The following is a 19,647-nucleotide window of genomic DNA, read 5'->3' as shown; positions in this document are numbered from 1 at the left end:
GAATCCAAGAAGAACAAATATTTGTGCACTTTTTCTTCGATTTTCTACCCAAGACCAATATTGCTTCTCTCTATCAATGTACCAAAGACATAAAGATCATTGTCAATAGAAATAAGAATATATACTGTGTTGATAACTATTTTACAACTTAAATCATATTGTCAACAGCACAAAATGGTATCATTTTGAATAATTTTTGTAAATATTATAATTACCTGGCGTAATTAATTAGTAACGATACATGAAAACAGTAGTATTATACGCTAATCTAATTTAATAAGATGTTTTATCAATTTAGAGTGAAAAAAAACACAAACTATTTAGCTGATTTTGTTAACTCTTGTCCAACAATTTATTTATTTATTTAGTTTGGTTAGAACAAACAGAAAAGTGACTATTTCTCATTGAGAATTAATATTTTTTTCCTTGTTAGATAATTTGTTTCCTTGTTAGATATAGTTTAATGGTTTTATAGTCATTGTGTTATACGAATTATTTCCTTTGGGCGATGTTCATTTTTTAATAACTTGTTTTCATATGCCATGGCATGTACAACAAAAGCAGATTTGTATATGTTTATATCAATCATACATAGCACTTTTTTTTCTAACACAATCATACATAGCACAAATAAACATATCTCATATGTTTTCCTATAATCGGGAAAATCCGTAACTAACTCACATATTAATCCTGACAATGTAACATATAGTACATTTAAATTATTAAAATGTAGTCCATGGAATTTAATATGCGATTTCGACCAATAGGACGAGTTTGCAACAACTAAGGTATCATACTTAGTTCACATATCTTCTTTGTAGTTCCCAATTATACACATGGCTAAATTAACATTATTATTCATTTGTTTTATATCTTTAGACATATATATCAGCAAAAATATGTTCAAAGATGAAACTAAATTTTAAAAACGTCATACAAAAACTTAGCAGTTGCTATAAATTTGGAACAATCATAAATTCAAAACCATAAAAACTTCGCAGTTACCACCAAATTGGAGCGATACATAAGTTCGGTCATTCTCCTCTCTCAGATACGGCTACTACGTACAAAACATATACACATTTGTTGAGCCAGTTGACTCTAAACTTTAGTCTGAATTTGCATATGGTATGCTTGTAACTAACAAGCTTCGGACTAGTCATCAACGATTTACTCATATCATACATACTTAGTGAGGAAATCGAAGATACACGAACTATATTGATGTCGAGAGAAATTAGCTAAGGAATATTTAGTGTGATATAACTAAAATAACAACATAAATCCAGAGGAAGTTAATGCAAGACCCACGAAACGAGATCCGACACAAAGCTAATTAGAGTTTTTTTTAAGAAACCCCTAATTAATGTCTGTAGAGATTCTCAAAGTAAATGTTTTTTTGATAAAAGCCTCAAGAGAAGTTTCAACCATCACAATAAATGAATATACCACATGAGTCCAAGCTCCTAATCCACTGTTTCCCAAATGTTACTCTTCTTTTTACTATCGTAGCTTTCCTTTGGCTCATTTTTCTCCCTCATTATATCTCACTTCTTAGTATTTATTCTTTCTGTCTCATAAAGTTACATATTTTAAAGAAAAAATTTGTTTCAAAAAAATATATATTTTATTTTATTTACTAATTACAAACTTCAAAAAACTTAATTGCACTTATTAGATTTTTATTGGCTTAAAATGATGGAAAAAATCACAAAAAATTATGCAAATTTAATGTGTTTTTTTAATGTGTTTAATTAAAATATATAAAAATCTAAAATATGTAATATTTTGAAACAGAGATAGTATATCTTACTTATTACTCGTTTAGTTCATACATATAAAATGTTTTAGTTAAAACATACATATTAAAAAAATTATTCAAAAACTATTTAACTATAAACTAAAAAAACTTAACTAATAACAAATAAATTATTAAATATAATTGGTAGCACAGTTTTTCATAAAATTAAAATTTATTTAAAAATATGAAAATATTAAAACATCAAAATTCTTTAAACATCTTACATTTAGGAACGAAGTAAGTAACTTATATCTTCTTTATCCATTTCATTATAAGAAATAGTATGTTCAGTCCATACTAATTTCAAAAATATTGCAATCGTCACGTATATAACAAAAATTGAGCTCGTAGTGAGTAAAATATTTCGATGAGTAAAATATATAAGTCTAACAAAATTGAGCTCGTACCCAATCAGCACAACTTTTCAATATTTATTTTGTTTAAAAATAAAGTTCCATCTACGTACGAGGGAAAACATACTCCATACCATAACCCTAGAAACCATAGTGTTCTAAAGAGGTCACGATTCTTAATAAATACTAGATCTGGATCCGCGCGGTTAATTTTTACCTTTACTTATATAGATATTTGGTTTTATTTCAAGAATGGTATATATTATAATTATATACGTGTATATGTAATTTAGAAACATAAGTATGTTATTCATTTTTTTTTGTTTTTCATCAAATTAATTATTTCAAAATGTAACATGTTTTTGTATCTTCTTTTATATATTTTTGTTTGTTGAATTAGTGTTTTATTATTAAACACATGAACATGTATAAAGTTTTGTAAAATAGAAAATAATTTTCATTTCCAAATACATTGTAACATTTCACAACATTATAAAGTTTAACAAAATAATGCTTATTTCTTCTTAGATTAATCAGTACGGATTATTTCTGATATATGGTTTTATTTAATGAATGTATGAACCGCACATGTTAAATAGTCAATGATTGACTGAAAATAAATCCATTTCGGGTTTTGTGAAAATAACCAAAATTTAAAAACCCAATAAAACCCGCTAAAACCCGAAATCCGGTCACCGGTTGAACCACTGGTTAAACCAGTAGACAACTTTTAGTTTTTAATTATGTTTTTAAAATCTATTTTGTATAATTTTTAATTAAGAAATTATGTTTTTCAGTTTTGTTATCAACATTTTATTAATGATTTTTACTTTTGGTATATTTTAGATTTAAGGTTTAATTTTATTAGTCACATTAAACATATAACTATTTATAATTTTTTAAGTCTTAATATTTTTTTGTTAGATGTCATAAATCTTAACTTGTTAATTTTTTTTAAATAATCTAAACTATTTTTGATATCTTGTATGCATAATAAAAATAAAAATATAGAAACTAAAGTTAAATATTTTCTAAATTTTTTTTAAACATAAAATATTTACATATCCAAACTGTTATTTTATGTTTTATATAAATATTATAAAATACTTAACCTTAGTTTCTATATATTTATTTTCATAGCTAATATATTATTATATAATACAATTAATTTATATATTATTTTGCCGATCACCGGCGGTCGATCCGATGATCTGATGACTCAGAAGGTCATCTGGTTTAGTGTCCGGGTCGGATTTAAAAACATTGAAGCAATCTAATCATGTATCATAAATGATGGTCATAACCCATGTTCAGAATCGCGCTAGGCGTGAGTCGGACGGTTGGTCAGGACCTAGCGAGTTGTAAGAAAATCGGAGATTAATCGGAGATTAGTTTTGAGTATTTTTTTTCTTTTTTAGATATTTATGTATAATAAAGAGTGATTTACCAAGAAAGAAAGGAAAGCTGACGTGGTGTAGTGGTTTCGTTTCTTCTTTAACGTTCAGGAGATCCCGAGTTCGATTCCCCCTGGTGTGTTTCTTTTTCATTTTTGTTTTTAACTCATTAATTACATAATCCTAAATATCTCTTCATCTTCTTTGTTGTCTCTTCCCTCCCTCTAGACCTAAATTGCAATCGTTTTCTCATATTCTCCAACACAAATCAACTTTTTTATAACGATTTACTTTAATTTAACTACGTTTCTTTGTTTCTAGCACTGTATTATGATAGATTCGTGAAGAAATTATCGTTTTCGAACTTGGAAATGGCATAATATGAGGTGTGTTTTTTTAGGCGAGTTTTTGGCCGAACAGAGCTGAATCGCGGCGGAGCTCCGACGCCGAGCGCTGCACCGGCGCGTAATCGGCCCGTTTTAGAACCTGGATCAGAACTGGTTATTCCAATTGTGATTTGTTTATTAACTTGTATAAACCAAACCGGGTAAAATGACTTATTTAGAAAAAATGTTAGGTTCGATATAGACATATTTTTAAACACAGATATGCATCGTATGTGAATCATTAATGATGCAAATATATGTTTCTTAACTGAATCGTGTTTGTAGGAGTAGGTAGTTATTATAGTATCAAATAGAGTGATTTAGTAAGACATAAATGTTATTAAGGAATAAATGAATTTGAACTTTCTAGGAAGGGTTCATTTTTTTAAAAATCGCACATGAATTAAGATTGTGACTTCTGTTTTAATATATAAAATAAGATACAAAATTCATATGATGCATCTAAGGAATGTTTTTAACCCCAAAATGTCGGGGACATTCATGAAAAACCATTTAACTGAATCGTGTTTGTAGGAGTAGGTAGTTATTATAGTATCAAATAGAGTGATTTAGTAAGACATAAATGTTATTAAGGAATAAATGAATTTGGACTTTCTAGGAAGGGTTCATTTTTTTAAAAATCGCACGTGAATTAAGATTGTGACTTCTGTTTTAATATATAAAATAAAATACCAAATTCATATGATGCATCTAAGGAATGTTTTTAACCCCAAAATGCCGGGGACATTCATGAAAAACCATTTGACTAGTTTGTGACCATCGCCCACAATAATCTTTACTAAGTTATTCGCTTGATAGCATGATTTTGCATATATATTTTTATATATGTATGTTAATTAATGAGTAGTTTTTATTTACGAACATCTATCAACTTGGATGTGTTAGGCACCCACAATCAATGTATGATGCATCAGATTTATCAAGAATTGTCTGTTTGCCCCTCCAAAATGATATCAACTTCTAAATGCATCCAAAGCTGTACTAACATATTTTAATTAATCTAGAAGTGGTTCGTGACCAAATCACAATCAACCCCTAGCTTATCCCCTCAGTCATTTTTCCACTACACCTGTCGATCAACAGATCTTTTCTAATGAATATCCTAGTAGTTGAATAACATTTTTCGATTTGATTGCCAACATTAATTGTCAACGAAATGATTTTTTTTAATTGAAATCTCAGTGTTTGGTTTTTGACTTCAGTCTTAGTTTTTACAGTAGCATAATAAAGCAGTTGAATTTTAATAAGAAACTGAAAGAGTAAAGTTAAAGAAGTGTTAAGTAAAACTGAGGTCTACTACAAGCCTAATTTGGTAAACAGTTTTTCCCTATGTTCTTACAGTAAGGAACCCCACAAAAACTCGTACGTGAATGAAAATATATTTTGAAATCTGAAACATAAAATCCTTATATACTTATTTTTTGTCAACAATCCTTATATACTTAATGGGAGAGTTTTTTTCTAACTTTTCTTGCATTCTACATCTATTAGTAGGACCACTCCATAGGATGAATAAATAGTTTAGGTGCTAATGGAGGGATATATTTTAGAATTAGAACTGTCACATTGGGAAGTGGTTCTTGTTAATGTAATTTGGATTCATTCATAAGAAAGAACAAAAAAATCACTAAATTGAAATTAAAACCAAACAAACGAAATAAAGAAGAGAGAACAGACATCTTTGGGCACCTCGGAGAAAAATAAGCATGTGAGACTCGATGCACATCATTAAATGCTTTACGAGATGACATGGAAGATTCGGTTCTCGGTATTTGCTCTTTTGTTTTTTTTTTTCATACCAAAAGAAAAATTAAAATCTTTGAAAACGTTGAGGAGACAAGAAGCAATGTTTGACGAGTTCAGTAAAATTATTAAAGTCTCAATGTTGAAGAGGTGAAAAAAAATACCTGAAAGTTTTTTTTGTGTGTAAACGTTGGATGAGTGAAAATGATTTTCTGTTTTGTCAGAATTCCAAAGTAAAGACCATTTTATAAGACATTTAATGTGTAACTGTGAGATTCTGTAAGAAACAAAAAGAAGCAATCTGAAACATCAGAGCTTCGTGCTACTCCGTGACTTGGACTCTAGCAGTTGCCGCCTCATCTTAGTTATTTTAGAGTTTCATCTCTAGTTTAGTATCGGTTTCAAAATGTAAAATGTAAGTAATTTTGGTTAAAAACACTAATATTATGTCGTTCAAGAAAAGTGATTAATATATAACTTTAACTAACTATAAAAAATCTACATAATTTAATTAGCTACACGATATTCAATAAATATAAAATTATATTAAAATGTTAAAACTTCTGTGAAACAAAACTGTTTTTATTAAAACTATTTATAATATGAAAGAGATAGAATGGTAGTTTTCAGTATCAAAGTTGATTGATGTCATGCAAAAAAATACAAATGTGTCCATTATAAATGTCTTTCTAAATCTTTCACACCATTAAGATTTTGTTATACATTTAAGTATAAATATCTTAATAATGCTTAAAACCGTAATAAACTGCATCCGCAGACCCGTAATCGCATCCGCAATTGATGTAGTTACACCAATTAGACTCTGAGAACAACTCCAAAAGATACTTTATAACTTTAAATATGAATTTTTTTTGTTCTCTAAAAGCATCTAAAAAAAATACTATATTTTGAAGTTTTGGTTATTAAGCCAGTAATGACCATCATCATCTTTTTGAATCAATAAAAATAAGAAAATTGTACAATTATACATTCTCTAAGAGCATCTCCTAAAAGACTATATATTCCGAAGTTTTGGTTTGTTTGGTTCACTGCACAAGTGATGACCGTCATCGTCTTTTTGAATCATTAAAAAATAAGAGAATTGTACAATTATCGTGTTACATTTTGGTTTGGTTGGCTCAAAATCCAGGTGTAGCGAATGACGTCATAACGGGAATGACCCGGTTATTGGACAGAGTGTCTCAAAAGCAAAATGTGTCCCATTGTGTGATAGATATTACAAAGATAAAAAAGTGACCTGTAATCCTATTGGGCTTAAAAACTTAAACAATAGCAGCAACCCTAAGGCCCAATTAAGCCTCATCTCCAACTCAAATCACTTTTCCTCCTCAAAGGTACAACCGTCTTCGTTTTGCTTCGTCTCTCGGTCTCCGAAGAATCAAATTCCAAATTAGGGTTTTAGGTTAATTTCATTGTCGACTCCCTTCCTCTATGCTTGAATCAGTTGCTGCATCGTCGCCGATCAAGAAACGCCGTATCGATACCACTGGTGATAACTCTACGATCTCAGCTTCCAGCAGCGTCGTCCAGCACATGGCTTTCGGTAATAACTCGAACCGTCAGGAGATCGACGAAGATCTGCACAGCAGGCAGCTCGCCGTGTACGGGCGCGAGACGATGAGGCGTCTCTTCGCTTCGAACGTTCTCGTCTCGGGGATGCACGGCCTTGGCGCTGAGATTGGTATATTCATTCTCATTTTCATTTTTGATGAGATTAATTATTAATTATTAATTATTAATTATTGTTTTTGTTTTTGTTTGCAGCAAAGAATCTAATTCTTGCTGGTGTGAAGTCTGTGACGCTTCATGATGAGAGAGTGGTGGAGCTATGGGACTTGTCTAGCAACTTTGTTTTCTCTGAGGATGATGTTGGCAAGAATAGGGCCGATGCTTCTGTTAACAAGTTACAGGATCTTAACAATGCTGTGGTTGTTTCTAGCTTGACCACTTGCTTAACCAAAGAGCATCTTTCTCCTTTCCAGGTCTATAGACTGACTCATTTCCTTGTACATTGGTTCTATCTGCTCTGAGTCTTTGGTTTACTGTATTGTTAGATAGATATGATAACTTTGTGACTGAGTTGATAACAGTTAGGAATGGTAAATCATTTGCTTATCCCAACGAAATGGTTACTATCTTTTTAGGTGGTAGGCTAATTCATCTACTTATTCGTTGGTTCTATCTGATCTGAGTTGTTTGTATACACATAGGAGTGGGAAGTCGTTGCTATCCCAAAGGACTGGTTATTGTCTTCTTAGGTGTGAGTTATACGTATTAAGCTGTTCGTGTTGGCTTGTTAAAGGCTAATTTCATTTACTTTGTTGTGAAACAGGTTGTTGTTTTTTCTGACATAAGCATGGAAAAAGCAATTGAGTTTGATGACTATTGCCACAGCCACCAGCCTCCTATAGCTTTTGTCAAGGCTGACGTCAGGGGTCTTTTTGGCTCCGTGTTTTGTGATTTTGGCCCTGAATTTGCAGTTCTCGATGTTGATGGGGAGGAGCCACACACAGGCATTATCGCCTCTATCTCTAATGAGAGCCAGGCCTTTATCTCCTGTGTTGACGATGAGAGACTTGAATTCGAAGATGGCGACCTTGTAGTTTTCTCTGAAGTTGAAGGTATGACGGAGCTCAATGATGGGAAACCGAGGAAGATTAAAAGCGCACGGCCTTATTCATTCACCCTCGAGGAGGACACCACAGGCTACGGAACGTATGTGAAGGGTGGGATTGTCACTCAGGTGAAACAGCCGAAGTTGCTGAATTTCAAACCCTTGAGGGAAGCGCTTACGGATCCAGGGGATTTTCTGTTTAGTGATTTCTCCAAGTTCGATCGGCCTCCGCTCCTTCATTTAGCGTTCCAGGCACTTGACCGGTTTGCTTCTGAATCTGGCAGGCTCCCTGTTGCTGGCTCGGAAGAGGACGCTCAGCAGCTTATATCCATCGCCACGTCCATCAATACTGGTCAGGGTGATTTGAAGGTGGAGAATGTTGACCATAAGCTTCTACGAAGCTTCTCCTTTGGTGCCAAAGCTGTTCTTAATCCCATGGCTGCTATGTTTGGCGGTATTGTTGGACAGGAGGTTGTCAAAGCTTGCTCTGGAAAATTCCATCCCCTCTTTCAGGTAATATGATTCCTTTTTCTAATGTTTATATAGATAGTGTTTCTCATCTCATGGATCTGATGTTGAACTTCTTATTTTCTATATCAGTTTTTCTACTTTGATTCAGTGGAGTCACTCCCCTCTGAACCTCTGGATTCTAGTGACGTTTCACCGAGAAACAGCCGGTACGATGCCCAAATATCTGTATTTGGGGCCAAGTTACAGAAGAAACTGGAAGATGCTAGAGTTTTCACAGTAGGGTCTGGTGCTCTCGGCTGCGAGTTCTTGAAAAATATGGCTCTGATGGGGGTTTCGTGTGGAAGCCAAGGGAAGTTAACAGTGACAGATGATGATATAATCGAGAAGAGCAACCTCAGTCGTCAGTTTCTATTCCGTGATTGGAACATTGGACAGGCTAAATCCACAGTTGCTGCTTCCGCTGCTGCAGCTATAAACCCCAAGTTCAAGATTGAGGCCCTGCAGAACCGTGTGGGCGCTGAGACTGAGAATGTATTTGACGATGCCTTCTGGGAGAACTTGACTGTTGTCGTCAATGCGTTAGATAATGTCAATGCGAGGCTCTACGTTGATTCGAGGTGCTTGTATTTCCAGAAGCCTCTCCTTGAGTCTGGGACTCTTGGTGCAAAGTGCAACACACAGATGGTCATCCCACATCTGACTGAAAATTACGGCGCCTCAAGGGACCCGCCAGAGAAACAGGCCCCCATGTGTACGGTGCACTCGTTCCCGCATAACATCGATCACTGTTTAACCTGGGCTCGCTCTGAGTTCGAGGGTCTGCTTGAGAAGACTCCCGCTGAAGTGAATGCATATCTCTCTAGCCCGGTTGAGTACACTAACTCAATGATGAGTGCTGGCGATGCTCAGGCGAGGGAGACGTTGGAGAGGATCGTTGAGTGCCTTGAAAAGGAGAAGTGTGAGAACTTCCAGGACTGCTTAAACTGGGCTCGACTCAGGTTTGAGGATTACTTTGTGAACCGTGTGAAGCAATTGATATACACATTTCCTGAAGATGCTGCGACAAGTACGGGAGCTCCATTCTGGTCTGCTCCAAAAAGATTCCCACGTCCGCTCCAGTACTCCTCTTCTGACCCAAGCCTCCTTAACTTCATCACGGCGACTGCTATTTTAAGAGCAGAGACATTTGGGATCCCTGTGCCTGAGTGGACCAAAAACCCAAAGGAAGCAGCTGAAGCTGTAGACAGTGTGATAGTCCCAGACTTTGAGCCAAGGAAAGATGCAAAGATTGTGACGGATGAGAAAGCCACCAGTTTAACCACTGCTTCGGTGGATGACGCTACAGTCATCAACGACCTCATTGCTAAGCTTGAGCGGTGTAGGCATAACTTGTCCCCAGATTTCAGGATGAAACCAGTTCAGTTCGAAAAGGTAAATAAATATTCTCTGATCTGATCGAAAGTAAATTGTCGAGTTGAGTCATGATGATGTGTGTGTTTTTTGTAGGATGATGATACAAACTACCACATGGACGTGATATCGGGTCTTGCCAACATGAGGGCCAGGAACTACAGCATACCTGAAGTCGACAAGCTGAAAGCAAAGTTCATTGCAGGGAGAATCATCCCAGCCATTGCGACCTCAACAGCCATGGCTACTGGTCTTGTCTGCCTCGAACTTTACAAGGTCCTTGATGGAGGACACAAAGTGGAAGCCTACAGGAACACATTTGCCAACCTGGCGCTGCCACTCTTCTCCATGGCCGAACCGGTTCCGCCGAAGGTGGTGAAGCACCGCGACATGGCTTGGACCGTTTGGGACAGATGGGTTCTGAAAGGAAACCCAACACTGCGTGAGGTGTTGCAGTGGCTGGAGGACAAAGGGCTTAACGCTTACAGCATCTCCTGCGGAAGCTGTCTCCTGTTCAACAGTATGTTCCCGAGGCACAAGGAGAGGATGGACAAGAAAGTGGTGGACCTCGCTAGGGATATTGCTAAAGTGGATTTGCCGCCTTACCGTCACCATCTTGATGTAGTGGTGGCTTGTGAGGATCAAGATGACAATGACGTCGATATTCCTCTCGTCTCTATCTATTTCAGGTGAGAATTTTATCAAAAATAAGAAGAAAAAAAAAGTAGAGAAGACGAAGATGAAACTCTTTGTGTTGTGTCTCTCTTTTGAAGACCGTTTTGCTTCGGATCTTTGTGGCTGATGACTGATGTTTACTTGAGAGATAGACACCCATGCTATTTGATCATCTCACTTCTCGTTCTATATTTCTTTTAAGATGTTTTCCTTTTCATGTTACAATTAATGGTGTGGTTTTGCCAGCACTGCACCATCTAAATATAAAGACCTGAGTTTTCGATTTTTCCTCCAGACATATATATCTGGTTTGTAGTTATGTTTCAAGTACTGATGAAGAACTAGAAACGAGAGTCCTTTTTATTCGTTCTAGTTAAGTTAAGGAAAAAGAACCAAATGTTTAACTATTGGATTCAGACAATCCTAGATCTGTACAGAATGCTAAACGCCTTCTGCTTCAACCCTTTAGAGACTATTTTTTTTTTTGTTGCTAAATTGTAAATGTCATTACTAAGAACGAAGGTTTGATTGCAAAATGAATCTGAAACCACAGTCTGCTAGACTGAGACAGCCATTTGATTCTAAGGAGCCGCAAAAAGTTAAAAAAAAACCTCCTTAGAACCTTAGATTATTAAGACCAAGCTTCTATCAATATAGAACTTGAAGTTAATATGACAAAAGAAGAAGAGACAACAGTTTGAGACTCCCTATCCGAAGCGCTTCTTGCTTTAACTGGAGCAATCCTGAAGAAGCAAGAGAAAAACTTGAAAGAGAGTTTAGTCGAACACTCACCGAAGTGGCAGAACGTCATGGTCAGTACTGGAATAGCCGGATGTATTCATTCGCATTAATCTCCAAATTTTAAGTGCTTAATTAATAATATATATGAATCATCTGACTTTCAGACTATTCAAAACTTTTAAATGCTTAATATGTAATTGTTTCAGGTTCCATATATTTCAGGGCGGCTGCAGAACGGTTAGACTTGACGCAAAACAAACAAAAGCCACAACATGTTGTTTACAACTATAAATGGTGTGTTCTTGATAAAGTCTTCTTGGTGATTACAGTTTAGATATATATCTTTAGCCTAATTAGAAACAGCTTTGAATTTTCGTTTTGCGTGTAGAACAAAACATTATCTTGCAAAGTGCAATGATGGCGTGACTATAAGATCTAGAAAACATGCGAGTAGATTTCCTGAGACTGAAAGCGGAAAAAAAAACTCCCTTGTAATGAATGGCTAATGGAAAGAAGGATGAGACGCTCAGCTATATTTTCCCTTCCCATTGAATGGATACATGTTTTTTCTTGGTGGTATCTAACTGGAATGTTTCTAAACATTCGACTATGTTCATTTACATCATCAGTAAAATGAGGTTTGGAATAATGCAAAGAAAACTCATTTGGAGAAAACAAAAACAAAACAAACAAGTTATATGAAGAGTTCTTACATCAAACCATAACAGCTAAGGTTTCATATTTTTTTGTCAAAATGTGAATTCATTTCATTGAAATCTATAGTGACTTGGGTATATTTTAAATAAATTTTATTTATTTGATCCAATTACAAAAGAGTATTATTATATCAAATAAAATGGCCAGGGATTTTAAGGAAATGTAAGAGTTTGTGATGATTCATTCATGACTCTGAGTTAAAACAAGTCACCAAGATTTATCAGCGCCTTCATCGAATTGGCCAGACCCAACAACCCTAAAATCAATCTGCTTCTGGTGCTTCGTACGTCGTCTCTCATCAAACTCACCCCATCCTTCCAACTGCAACAACAAACGTAGAAAGAAAGCTAAAGACACGAACCTGATCTAGCTAAGAGTCTGCTTTAAATGAACTAAAGACAAACAAACAGACCTGGCGGAGAGATTCAACTGTTATCTCTGTGTTGTGGAGTCCTAATGTTGACAGCTGCAAACACATCTTGAACAAAACAGATGGTAGATTCGTTAACCCCGTGTTGTTCAGCTCCAGCGTCTGGAACCACCAAACACACTACTAAGTCTCCGTAAAAGCCGTGTGACAAGAGTAAAGACTTGGTTTACCTTTAGTTTACGCAGTTTTGTGACCGTCTCTGGAAGTTCTGATATCATATTCGCCGAAAGATCAACCTGAAAACTTCCCCATTTAAACGTTATCCGCCAAAAACAACTCTAAAGGTGTTAACAAAGTACAGCTGTTTTTACCTCCATGAGGAAGGAACAGTCTCCAATACTCTCAGGAAGGCTAGTTATTCTGTTATTGTTGGCTTTAAAGATCTCTAGCTGCGTAAGAAGCCCTATCTCATTTGGTAGACTTGTCAACTTGTTGTTGGCCACATCAAGCTGTCTAAGAGACGTCAGCGAACCCACTTCTGATGGCAGAACAGTCAGACTGCAAAAACAAACAAGAACCCACTATAAAATGCTGTGTTCTAGAAACAAAAAGACTACTTAGCATTCAAGACATAAAAGATTCACTTGTTATGGCTAATGGAGAGAAGCATCAGACGCTTTAGAGATGCTATCCCTTCCCATTGAATTGATTCATCAGACAGACCATTCCCTTGAAGAAACAGTTTCTACAAAGACATATAAAAGCTTCACCAAACATAAAGATTTGAAATACACATTAGCAACCAACATTCTTACATGCATAGAGACAAAAGAGCTGATTCGAACAGGTACTTCTCGAATGAAGTTCTCACTAACGTCAAGCACTCTAGCTGCAGATCCACATTCCCACACTTCTTCAGGTATTTCCTTTAACCACAACAAACATAACTTCAACACCAAACCAAAACCACAATGTCTAAAGACCTTCATTACAATACCTTCAAATTGGCTTGAGCTAAAGCAATAACCCCTGTAGCTTTCCACCGATCAGCACGGTTCTTGTCTACAACAAGACCAGGTTTGTTCTGATCCACAACAGTTCTAGATATTGGCCTTGTACTAGCTTCCTTAAGCACTGGACCTTCCTGTAACCTCAATTAGATTCAAATGACAAAACTTTGATGATTGAATCACAAAAGAAAGAAGACTGACCCCTTGATGAAGACCTTGAGAAGCCATTAACATAATCTTCGCACCATCTCCCACCAAAGATTGCTTCAGAGTCGAAGTCTCTACCAAGACCTTACCTTTGAATTTCAAAAAACGAAAAGATTGAATTTTGAGTAAGACCCATCACGAGGATTAAGCTAAAGAAGAGATTGAGATTGAAAAAGGAGGAAACCTTTGAAGATGAGTTTCTGGCCACGAGGAAGAACGTTGGTGATGGGTTGAAGAAGAGACTTTAGTTCTTTGGTTGTAGCGTCAGGTGATACCGAGAGAGGTATCGATCTTCCTCCGAATTTGATTGTGAGCTTGACGGTGGATTCTCCCATTGTGACCTCCAATTGCAATTTTACTTCTTGTTCTTTGCTTCAGATTCAGTTCCAGAAACACGAAGAAGCATCACTTGTCAAGTCATCAGACTTCTTTTTGGGCCCAAAATACAGATCTAATGTGTTGGCCCATTTCAAATAATGCACCTTTCTTATCACCCTCCTCTAAAGAGATATTTGAAAGAGAGTAAAAAAATGTGATAATAGGCCGGGCAGAGTTGCAGTCGGAGGAATGTTGAAACTAGGTCGGGGAGTTCGGTTCCTCGAGTCGGATTGGGACCGATTCTTTTCGGATCCAGGTTCTTTGGTCTGGATTTTTTTGGGTCCTATAAATTTCGATCCAATAGATATTTGTAAATTTTGGGTTCGGTTTCGAGTCGATTCTTCTTGGGTCCGGATCGGTTCGGATCTATAATTAAAATATCTATAAAATACTTATAACTTTGCGATCCATATCGGATCCGGATCAGATTCGGATATTTAATATCTGAAAAGGACATGACATATCCAATTCCATCAAATTTAGTTGATATTTATCATATATATAAATTTTAGAAAATAACTTAAATTAAAATATTAATAATTAAAATAAAACATTTTTAAACTCTAAATTTTACATTTTAAAGCTTCACATTACTTACAAATGTTACAAAATAATAACAAACTGGATTTGGACCCGCACAACCGTGCGGGTATTAATTTTCATGTTTATATATATTTTACATAATTAGAATATATTTTTTAAGTTACTTATATATTTAATTGTTTATATATAATTATTTTAAATATAACAATTTGATAGTTTTCATGATGTAAGTTAATTGATTATTTCAAATCATCACATATATTTGGTATTTTTTATTATATATATTTTATAATTATTTTTTATTCAATTATTATGATCATGATCCGTAATTCAAAGCACTAGATTTTCTTTATCAATATTTTTTATGTTTATTCTTTGAGATAATAACTATATATATATAATTTTAAGATAAATTAATTTTATTCATGTATTATCTAATTTACTAATGTTAAACCGTTCTACTAACATATTATATTTCTAGCATAAATTTTTAATGTTTGTGAAAATAAAATATATTAATTTATCAGTTTAAATTTTATCATATTTAGTTAAATAAAATGTTTTATTTTAAAATGATAGATATAACTATAAAATAGTAAAATTAGTTAAATATAATGTTTATAAAAGATAACTGAGTATATATATATATATTAATGTATAATAACATTAATTTCATTACTAATTACAAATTAGTGAAAATATTTATATACAATTTTTGATAATTAAGATATTGTTATAATGTTTTTCAACACATTTGTTAAAAAAATTAAATATATATATTTATATTTTAAATTAAAAGATATCAAATTATATTATGATTTAAGTAGTTAAAAGATTATATATTAGCATTAAGGAAATACATTTAATAAAAAATTTAAATGATGATCCAAATAAAAATATCACACATGAATCAAGGTGAGTTTGTTAACTAATCCGGGGTTTTAGGAATCGATGTTATATTAGGAATGATATATTATTAATGCATGTTATTAGTAATAAATGAATGACAACTGATTTCTAGTGAGAATCCATTTTTTAAAAAAAATCACACATGAATAAAGTTTGTGACTTCTGTTTTAATATATAAGATATTGTTAACAAAAGATATTTCAACTAAATCATAAAATAATATATATAATAGAACACAAAAATTATAGTTTTGAATATGCATATTTTAAGTCGGGTACAAATCAGTTCTTATCGGGTCGGGTCTATTCAGGTCGATTTTTTCGGATCCGAAACTATTCGGGTCGGTTTTTTTCGGTTCCGGTTCTTTCAGGTAAAATAAATTTAGACCCAAAAAGTATTTGTAAATTTTTTGTTCCGTTTCGGATCGGATATTTTCGGGTTGGTTCCGGTTCGAGTTTTCGGGTCTATGTTAAAATGCCCACGCCTGGTTGAAACTCTATATGATTTTGCTGTGGAGTTATAAGATACCTTTTGATGTTGATGTTGATTTTAGTCATATAGGATTTTGCTGTAAGTTTGAACAGTAGTATTAGTTTACTCATAAATCTTCCAAAGCCGAAAGTATTGATGCCAAATCATAAAAATAGTAAACAGCTCCTATTACAGAAAAATTCACAAACAGAGAATTTCAAAGACTATTTCATAAGTACAGTACATGATTATCAATATATATATATACCATACGCCTAAGTTATTTTCATTACATACACAGAGATTATACGTATTACTGCATACATACAGATTTTATATACCAAAAATAGAAGATCTCAACCTCTCCAAACTTAGTTTTGAGTCTTCAACCTCATCCTCCTGCGTTTACATCATCTTCACTATCCACATCTTATATTTATCCATGTACATATACACAAGACAAGGTCCTACTAAACCAGCATCAAACAGCTTCTTGCACAAACCCATATACGCTTCAGCATCCCGTGGCCGTTGGATCTTCCTCGTCATCCCTTGCATCACAGCCACTCGATCAATATACTCCGGACACAAACCAGAGTCGATCATCGTTACCAACGTCTCCGAAGCCTCTTCAAAGTGTCCACCTTTCACGTACCCTCTGAGCAACCACGACAAAGTCTTCTTCCTTCTCTCAGCTCCCATGAACTCCACACGCCTCAGAAGCCGCGAAACCGCATCAGCCTCTTTCTGCGAAGCGCAGATCGCCATCACAATGTCGTGGAGGTCAGCTTCAGGTTCTCTCCCCGCGAATTTCATCTCCCAAAGCTGTTTCTCCGCTTCTGGTCCACGTCCTGCGCAAATGTACATCGCCAGTAGTCTCTCGTGGACCGCCCCAACAATGGACTCATTATCTTGACCTTCCTGCATCGCCCAGGCTGCTAACTCGAGTCCGCGAGATATGAGCTCTGACTGGTACTTCTCTATGAGCAACCTACCGTGATCATCAATCTCAGCAACAAGACCAGCCCTTGTATATCGCTTCAACTCGCGTAAAGTCTTCCCAAGACTGTTCAGCTCCTTCACAATAGCTGTCATCGCGATGAGATAGCTGTAAGCTTCTGGCTTTAGCCCTGAGTGTCTCAAATCAACAACCAAATCAACAGCCTTCCTATAGTCTCCATCAACCTGAAAGAAACAAAAGTAACTTCCCACATTGTAATATTAGTTTGGGATTCGAACTGGGGATCTCTGACACAATGGTCAGGGTTCTTTCCAGTTGAGCTAATGACTCAAACAAAAGAGGCAAAAGCTATAAACTTTACCACCATTTTCCAAGCAAGATACCCACTGGGCCCACCTTTCCTCCCCTCAGAGCCACCAACAACAACACTGTAACCACCACACCCATCTCTCCTTCTCAAAACCTCCTTAACAAACAAAACAGCACTCTCCTTCTTCCCCATCTCACAGTACAAAGCAATGACCTTCTCCATCATACTAAACCCAGGCCTCAACCCAACGCAATCCATATCAACCAACAGCTCCAACACTTCCCCCGCGCCGCACTCCTCCTCGATCAGCTTCCTAACCCACCCGCACATTATCGAAACCATCAGCTCCATCATCTCCTCGTCGACTCTATCTTCCTTCTTCAGCCACTCGAAGACCTCGAGCGCGCACCACGAGTCTCTCCCTTCTTGCGCGAAGTAGACGAGCATCAGCTGCAGCTCTCGAGGAGAGAGTCTGTGGTTCATCTCCTCGAGGATGTCGGAGGGCTCTCTCGTCATCCTCTCCAGCTCCTCGATCGCCTCGAAAAAACCCTCTCCTATCTCCTCATCCGCTTCGCCTTCTTCTTCTTGGCTTGTGATGAACCGGTCTAGTTCCACGGAACGGGATGATCGGAGCTTCCCGGCGGCGTGGCGGTTGAATTTGAGGTTGCAGGTGATTCGGGAAGTGGGTTTCGCGCTGTGATGTCGTCGGAGAAGAGGTATCGGCGGCGAGAAGGTTTGGTGGAGATGGGTCAACGAGGCGAAGCTACGAGCATAAGCGGCCATGAGTAAAGCTCAGAACTTTACAAAGAAAGCTTCGAATTCAAACGGTCTAAGACTCAAACTCGACGATTCAGAGGTGGTTTCTTGATTAGAGTCGAAGCTACGATAATCCATGGATTGGGATTATCAAAACCCTTTCTTTAAGGAGGAAGACAATAATGAGAGAGGATAACAGAAGAAAATGATATAAAATGAAATAAATGGTTTATTTTCCACGTGGAGGTTTATTAATTAAATGAAGGGTTGAGATTTAATGGTTACTTTTAATCGGACGGTGGTAGGTACATTGAGTCTAATCAATCTTGAAGTAGAGGCTCCGAAGCGCGTACGTGTCATGGCGGCAACTTGTTTCTACACACCGTGCCGCTTCAAGTAGCACAAAACGATACCACGGGTTAAATTACGTTTCTACCCTTCGATATTGGTGGTGACCGCTTTTATCTCGTAATGAATTTGAGGTTGATTTAAAAACAAGAGATCTGATTACGACTCTTTAACGTTTGGTATTAAGAGATATATTAAGATGTTGACTTCTCTGATGGACGTCACCGGCTCCGGATGCTAGGAAAATATGGATTAGTTTTCGTCGTAAGAGTTGTATTTTGTGTTGGGCCACTATGTGGTAAAAGGATAGCTTATAGGCCCAAATGGAATTTGAGTAAAATATGCCTATCTAGGCCAAGTTGAAGTAGTGACAAACGGATTATTCTTTATTAATGGGTTTATTATTGCTGTGGGGTTTATTTAACGCTTTTCAAAGCCATTAACAGACTTTCCGGGCCCTGAAAGTTTGAGAATTTGTATACTTATTTTTATTAATCAGAGGAGTTGGGACTTTGTAGACTCTGACTGTTGCTTTTGATTTCGTTCTTAAAATCGATGCACATTTATCTGGAACAGAATAACTGAACAATACCGAATTGATATAACCGAAAATGAATTTGAATCGAATTTCATAAATTTCCGCGTCAAATACTGTTAAATAATTTGTTTATAAAATAGGTTGATGATACTGTTAAATAATATAGAAAGTTTATAACTTTTGATTTGATTTTATAATAGTGTTAAATAGTTGTTTATAAAATAGGTTGTGATTTAAAATTAAAAAATCTTATAAATATTTTGTGACCATCAAATTTTAAAAAGCCTTTAGAGTGTTACTTCGCTAATCACTCCTCTAATTTTCTTATCTCTTATATATTAAAAGAGAAGCATTGTAATAAATGCATTCACACTAAATTGGACACATGTAACGTGTATAATCATTGTAATAAATGTGTTTACACTAAAATGGACACATGTCACATGTAGAGAGTTTCTCAGCCAAACTCTACATAAATATGTTCAGACTATATACT

At 35.5% G+C, this 19,647-nt stretch overlaps 3 protein-coding genes across 3 annotated transcripts; 1 reads left to right on the top strand and 2 right to left on the bottom strand.

The window, feature by feature from the left end:
* Positions 1-7,057: 7,057 nt before the first annotated feature.
* On the top strand, positions 7,058-11,177 carry LOC106434872 (ubiquitin-activating enzyme E1 1-like). The gene is made up of 5 exons (XM_013875721.3): positions 7,058-7,403; positions 7,487-7,704; positions 8,055-8,849; positions 8,937-10,238; positions 10,314-11,177. The coding sequence occupies exons 1-5, from the start codon at positions 7,154-7,156 to the stop codon at positions 10,908-10,910; spliced, it is 3,162 nt and encodes a 1,053-aa protein (XP_013731175.2). The 5' UTR covers positions 7,058-7,153; the 3' UTR covers positions 10,911-11,177.
* Positions 11,178-12,427: 1,250 nt separating this feature from the next.
* LOC106434874 (LRR repeats and ubiquitin-like domain-containing protein At2g30105) lies at positions 12,428-14,376 on the bottom strand. The gene is made up of 9 exons (XM_013875723.3): positions 14,122-14,376; positions 13,932-14,026; positions 13,718-13,864; positions 13,536-13,646; positions 13,365-13,465; positions 13,092-13,278; positions 12,951-13,016; positions 12,763-12,882; positions 12,428-12,671 (listed from the first exon to the last, which is right to left on the bottom strand). Exons 1-9 carry the CDS (start codon positions 14,270-14,272, stop codon positions 12,558-12,560), a joined length of 1,092 nt encoding a protein of 363 aa, XP_013731177.1. The 5' UTR covers positions 14,273-14,376; the 3' UTR covers positions 12,428-12,557.
* Positions 14,377-16,438: 2,062 nt separating this feature from the next.
* On the bottom strand, positions 16,439-18,481 carry LOC106434873 (pentatricopeptide repeat-containing protein At2g30100, chloroplastic). The gene is made up of 2 exons (XM_013875722.3): positions 17,561-18,481; positions 16,439-17,423 (listed from the first exon to the last, which is right to left on the bottom strand). Exons 1-2 carry the CDS (start codon positions 18,290-18,292, stop codon positions 16,644-16,646), a joined length of 1,512 nt encoding a protein of 503 aa, XP_013731176.1. The 5' UTR covers positions 18,293-18,481; the 3' UTR covers positions 16,439-16,643.
* Positions 18,482-19,647: the final 1,166 nt, after the last annotated feature.

This window comes from Brassica napus, chromosome C4 (genome assembly GCF_020379485.1).
Source record: "Brassica napus cultivar Da-Ae chromosome C4, Da-Ae, whole genome shotgun sequence".
Classification (NCBI taxonomy): domain Eukaryota; kingdom Viridiplantae; phylum Streptophyta; class Magnoliopsida; order Brassicales; family Brassicaceae; genus Brassica; species Brassica napus.
The sequence above is the reverse complement of the archived record's forward strand: the minus strand, read 5'-3'. Positions and strand labels throughout refer to the sequence as shown.